At 36.7% G+C, this 5,784-nt stretch overlaps 1 protein-coding gene across 1 annotated transcript in view; it reads left to right on the top strand.

Annotated features, from left to right (window-relative positions):
* The window catches only part of ATP11B (ATPase, class VI, type 11B), a 129,074-nt gene that overhangs the window by 85,205 nt on the left and 38,085 nt on the right, over window positions 1-5,784 (top strand). Inside the window, exons 24-25 of the mRNA XM_006869816.1 lie at window positions 1,531-1,658; window positions 3,340-3,478. Of these exons, the coding sequence (XP_006869878.1) occupies window positions 1,531-1,658; window positions 3,340-3,478 (267 nt within the window). The remainder of the gene's footprint in view (window positions 1-1,530; window positions 1,659-3,339; window positions 3,479-5,784) is intronic.

The following is a 5,784-nucleotide window of genomic DNA, read 5'->3' as shown; positions in this document are numbered from 1 at the left end:
AGAAGGATGTCATGCTGGGTAGGGTGGAGGGTCAGAGAAAAAGAGGAAGACCCCCAACGAGATGGATCAGCCAGGTGGCATGATTGATGGACTCAAGTGTGGCAGCGGTAGTGAGGTTGGCCCAGGATCGAACATTGTTTCGTTCTGCTGTGCTTGGGGCGCTATGAGTCGGTTCCGACTCGATGGTACCTGATAACAACAACAACAACCTCCATGAATATAGGTCAGGTTCATCAAATTGTAGCAATTTACCTTTGTTTCCTTTATCAAAAAGAAAAAAAAACTTTTTCTGGTAATCTTCCTCTAGACGAGCTCTGATTATCAAGCCATCGAGGCTAGGTCAAATGGGTACTGTCTGCAAGTTTGGGTGTTCTTGTGCATCTCCCCTCACTTCATATCAGCTGGATGCTTCACTCTCAGCTCTAGCCCTCTGTGGCTATGTCCTTGTCTCCTCTATACTTTTTTTTAAAAAAAAAAAAAGATAGTAACTCTTTAAAGCTTATGAGGAAATTCGGATAACTTCTGATAATTTGCTCCAACTAAGTGTGATATTTATTTCTTAGCAAGCCAGTCCAGATAATTATTGGAGGATTGCCTTAGTATTGACTTTTTAACTCAGAGAATTTCTTAGCTTTGGAAGAAACCCTATTGATTGAGTCCAAGAATAGCATATAGGAATGACACAGGTGAACAATTAAGTGAGCCCTGCCTCTTCAAGAGAATAATGAGGCTGTCTGCTTCCATAGAAATTCACAGCATTGGCAACCCTGAGAGGCAGTTCTATTCTGTCCTGTGAGTTAGAATGTATTCAACAGCACTTGCATTTGGGTAAATAATGGGCACAGAATGGATCCTGGCTTGTACATGTCATATATTTGCCATTCTTGCTCTACTCTGTCGTGTTTTAAAAACAAGAAAATTTAAATCTGCAGAGATACAGTAATTTGACCAAGACCATATAGTGAAGTTAATGACTAAACCTTGATTTGAACCCATTGGTTCTGATAATGGAGTACTCTTTTTACATACCACACTGTACATCTCAGATTGGCCAAGACATTAGTTCTAATTTGTTGAAAAAACAGAAGCTTACTTTTTTTTTAGGTTTTTCATGAATTGTTTTTATCCTTGAACACTGTTTTTTTCTTGTTTTACAGTACTCAATGGCACTTAACAATAACAACAACAGCTACTAAATTATTAATATCTCCTTGGGTATTGTGTTCTAATAATAGTGTTTGCTTAGTTGAACTGCTGGCCACAAGGTCAATCCCACAAGTCACTCCTCTGAAATCCTATACAGGGTCTCTCTGTGAGTCAGAACTGATTACACAACACTTAACATCAACAACCTTAAAGAAAAGGTTGAGTAAAGAAAGCTGTAAGAACATATGACTAGGGCACCTAACCTATTTTTGTTACGTTTTCCTGACACATTACATTATAACGTGCTGTTTTGTGAAGATATGTGGAAGTAAAATAGTAATACATAATTTAAAATCTCAAAATGACTACAATTTCTCTTTCTAGACACTATATGACAGCGTGTACCTGACTTTGTACAATATTTGTTTTACTTCCCTACCTATTCTGATATATAGTCTTTTGGAACAGCATATAAATCCTCATATATTACAGAGCAAACCCAGTCTCTATCGGTAAGTATTTTCCAGTATAATGGAATATCCGTAACATTTCTGATTACAACTAATATATCCAATGGTTATTAATTTTCTGAGTACCTAAAAATAAGCATATATATTAATTTTCATTAGTGTTTTGGTACATGAAACCTTCCTGAGGAAAGCACTTTAGTTGGTCTTCTGGAACATCAAAGAGAATATTCTAATCAATTTTTCAGTCTTTTTAAGAAAGCCCTTTCATCCTAGGAATACATTATGCAGTTTTGTAATTTGTGCTTACTGTTTACTATTTCAAACCAGTCTATTTCGTTTTGTTGTTCTAAAGTGGAATCCTGGTTTGGTGTTGTAGGGTAAGCACTGGACTGGTAGCCACAGGGTCGGTGGTTTAAACTCTCCAGTCACTCCTCTGAAACCCTGTACAGAGTTGCTATGATTCAACAGCACTTTACAACAAAAACAAAGAAGTTTAGTAATTGATAGTCTCTAGAGTTCTGAAATAATTAGTTCACATTCTAGTATTGCAAAATTTATGGATAATAATCAATGCAAAAGGAGCTCTGATAGAATAGTGGGTTACGAGTTGGGCTTTTAACTGCATCAGCAGTTCAAATCTACCAGCCACTCTGTGGGAGAAAGATGAGGTTTTCTGCTCCTGTAAGGATTTACAGACTCAGAAACCCTATGAATTGGAACCAACTCCATAGCACACAACCACCACCACCAGTCAGTGCACAGAAATCCTGGTGTGGCGATATAGGATAAGCACTAGACTGCTAACCACAAGGTTAATGGTTCAGTCCCGCCAGCCGCTCCTTGGAAACCCTATACAGGATCAGTATGAGCCAGAACCAGCTCAGTGGCACTTAACAAATGCAAAAGGAGCCCAGGCAATGCAGTGATTAAATGCTCAGCTGCTAACCAAAAAATCTGTGGTTCGGACACACGAACTACTCTGTGGGAGAACAATGTGGCAATCTCTTTCCTTAAAGATTACAACACTATGGGGCAGCCCTACAGGGTTTCTAGAAGTTGAAATTGACTTGATGGCAAAATAATGGATTGAAGACATTCCAGTCTCAAAACCCCCGGGTTGCTCCTATGTCTCCAAACCAAGTAATCACTCTATTATGTACTACCTTTGCCCTCAGAACCAGCTCAACGGTTCCCACATTATCCTGGCTTTCATTCTTATAAGAGAGGTCCAGCTATCCAGAAATGCTAACTGCTTTTCTTTGATTTTCCACAAACTAAGACTGGACTTATCCAAGATTGGCACAGACTCTTCCTTCCATACTAGCTATTGGTGGAAATAAAGTCAACGAGGAGTCTCAGTGCTGACCCTAACTCAGGTGTCTCCACTAAAAAGAGACCATTACTGCAGTGACTGAATATTTATAGATGAATATAAAACATAAACCAACATTCATAATCAAACTGAAATATTGGGTCTTTGTCATACTTCTTTATTAGATGACAATATGTTTTCTAACATATGTGCTCTGTAAGCTATTACACAGATGTACAGTATTACTATAGGCAGTGGTTTGTAAATTTAGATATAACCTTTCTGCTAAGGTTTTCAAGCAATTTGAAATTAAAAAGTCATATTGTTTTTTAAATAATCAAATTAACAATTGTTTAATTAGCATTATAATGTGAGTCCTAATGTGTTCCTTTTTCGTTTTTTCATTTACAGAGACATTAGTAAAAACTGCCATCTAAGCATTAAAACATTTCTTTATTGGACCATCCTAGGTTTCAGCCATGCCTTCATTTTCTTTTTTGGATCCTATTTTCTAATAGGGAAAGATATATCTCTGCTTGGAAATGGCCAGGTAAGATAGTTTTTTTTAAATAAAATCTTTGTTAATGTTTTTATTGTTTGTTTTTGATAAATTTCTGTCATAGAAAATAAAAGTGAAATTTGATATAAATCCAAATACTACAGGTGTTCAACTAAAATGTAATTATGTACAGTTCTTTTTTTTTCCTTAAATATTTCACATAAACCAAAGTCAAGAGAAAGGCAATCCAATGTAATCTTGATATGAAACTCAAGTTACTACACAGTCTTGCTATTTAAAATTAACTCACACAAGGATATGCCCATGTCCCTGCATACTGTTCACCCTAGGGTCATATTTTTATAATAACTACCTTTAGTTTCATGCTTATTATTGAGATAATTACTCATCACTGACTTTAGTGGTTGGTGCGTAAATTTGAATAATAGTGTTATTAGCTGTAGCTGGTCTTCCTTGTTGGCATATGGATAATATATCACACACAGCATTGTACTTCATTACTGATTCTGATATGTTCTTTTTGATGATAAATGTGACACCATTCCTCTTCCATTTCTCATTCTTGGCATAATAAACCTTGTGATTGTCAAATCAAAATGACCAATACCGGTCCTTTTCCTCTCACTAATGCCTAGGATATTAATGTTTATGCGTTCCATTTCATTTTGACAATTTCCAATTTTCCTAGATTAATACTTCGTTCGTTCCCTGTTTTGATTATTCATGGATTTTTTTACAGCCATTTCTACTAATTTTGAGTTGTGCCTCATCAGCAAATGAAGGTCCAGAGGGCTTTACTGCATTCATGTCGTCATGGTCAACTCAACTTTGAGAAGGCAGCTCTTCCTTAGTCACATTTTGAGTGTCTTCCAACCTGAGGGGTGCATCCTCTGGCACTATATCTGACAATATTCAGGTCTTCCTCATCAGTTTTCAGTATTCAGTATCTGGTGCTGACAGTGTTCCACTATTATTCATACGGTTTTCAGTGACTAAATATTCAGAAGTAGTCCATCTCTCCTTCTTCCTAGTCTGTGTTCATCAGGAATTTCAGCTGAAACCTGTTCACCGTGGGTGATCCTATATTTAAAATACCCATAGCATAGCTTCCAAGCTACCGCAGTACGACAAGTGGTGGCAGTGGTACTATAGTGGACTGGAATTGCTTGTCACCTTTAGTTTTCTTTTTCTATTTAGCAATGCTTAAACTTTGCAAAATATATTTGATGACACAGATGCAAGACTTCCAATTGGGAGTATATCTGTTCAATAAATAATTATTGAGAGTCACCCATTCCCATGTACCATAGTAGGCTTGGGGTTTATGAGGGCAAATAGCACACCTGGTCATGGAGCTTTGAGTTTTATGAAGAAACAGCAACTAATCATATAAACTAATAACATGTTAGGCAAGAGCAAAGAAGGAAAGGGTCTTCTTTTATAGGTAGCTATGGTAATTTTGTGCTGTAAAGTAAATTCTGATTCATAGCAGCCCTGTGTAACCTTGCCTGGGCTCTGTATCTTTACAGGAGCAAAAGGCCTTATCTTCCTGCTTGTCAGTTGTAGAAAGGACTCCCTTTAGAATGTAGAGTAGAAATCAGTGTTATTGCCAGATCACTTTTGAGCACATGCTTAGCCTGATGTGGGAAAAATCATGAATCTAGTTTATGTGGCATAATAGTTACAACACTTCCCAAAGAGTTATTGTTATTAAGTGGGTAACTCATAGTAACCCTGTTATATAGGGTTTCCTTGCACTCCAGGTCTAATCCCACTGCGCCACACCAGGAGCCCTCACAGAGAATAGCTACCTTTGTTGAGTTGGGGTTTTTTCCCCATACTCCAGGTGTATTACATGTATTCGCTTATTAAATCATCTTAATAATCCACTGTAAGGAAAATACCATTTTTTTTAACTACCTTGCATATAAGAAAATTAACCTCAGAGTAGGAAACTTGCCTACAGTCACACAATAAAAGACACAAAACAATAAATGAATTACAAGAGAGAATTCAAATTCAGATCTGTGTGACGTGACGTCAAAGCCTATGAGCTTGATAACGACCCTAAATTATTTTGAGAAATGCATATTAGCCTGGTGCCCTTCAGTTCAGAATTGCCTCTTGTGCGAAGAACATCACAAGTTTCCAGGGCTTCAAAAGATAATTAAATTATTCCAGAAACCTTTTTTTTTTTTTTTTTTTTTTTTTAATAACTCACAGTGAATTTTCTCTGCTTCCAGAAGCACCTCTATGACTCAATTAGTATTCCATTTGAAGATATATAACATTTCATAAATTCCCGGAACCTTTTTTTTTTTTTTTTTTTTTTTTGC

This window comes from Chrysochloris asiatica, unplaced genomic scaffold, assembly GCF_000296735.1.
Source record: "Chrysochloris asiatica unplaced genomic scaffold, ChrAsi1.0 scaffold00135, whole genome shotgun sequence".
NCBI lineage: Eukaryota > Metazoa > Chordata > Mammalia > Afrosoricida > Chrysochloridae > Chrysochloris > Chrysochloris asiatica.
This window is presented reverse-complemented; position numbering and strand designations above follow the sequence as displayed.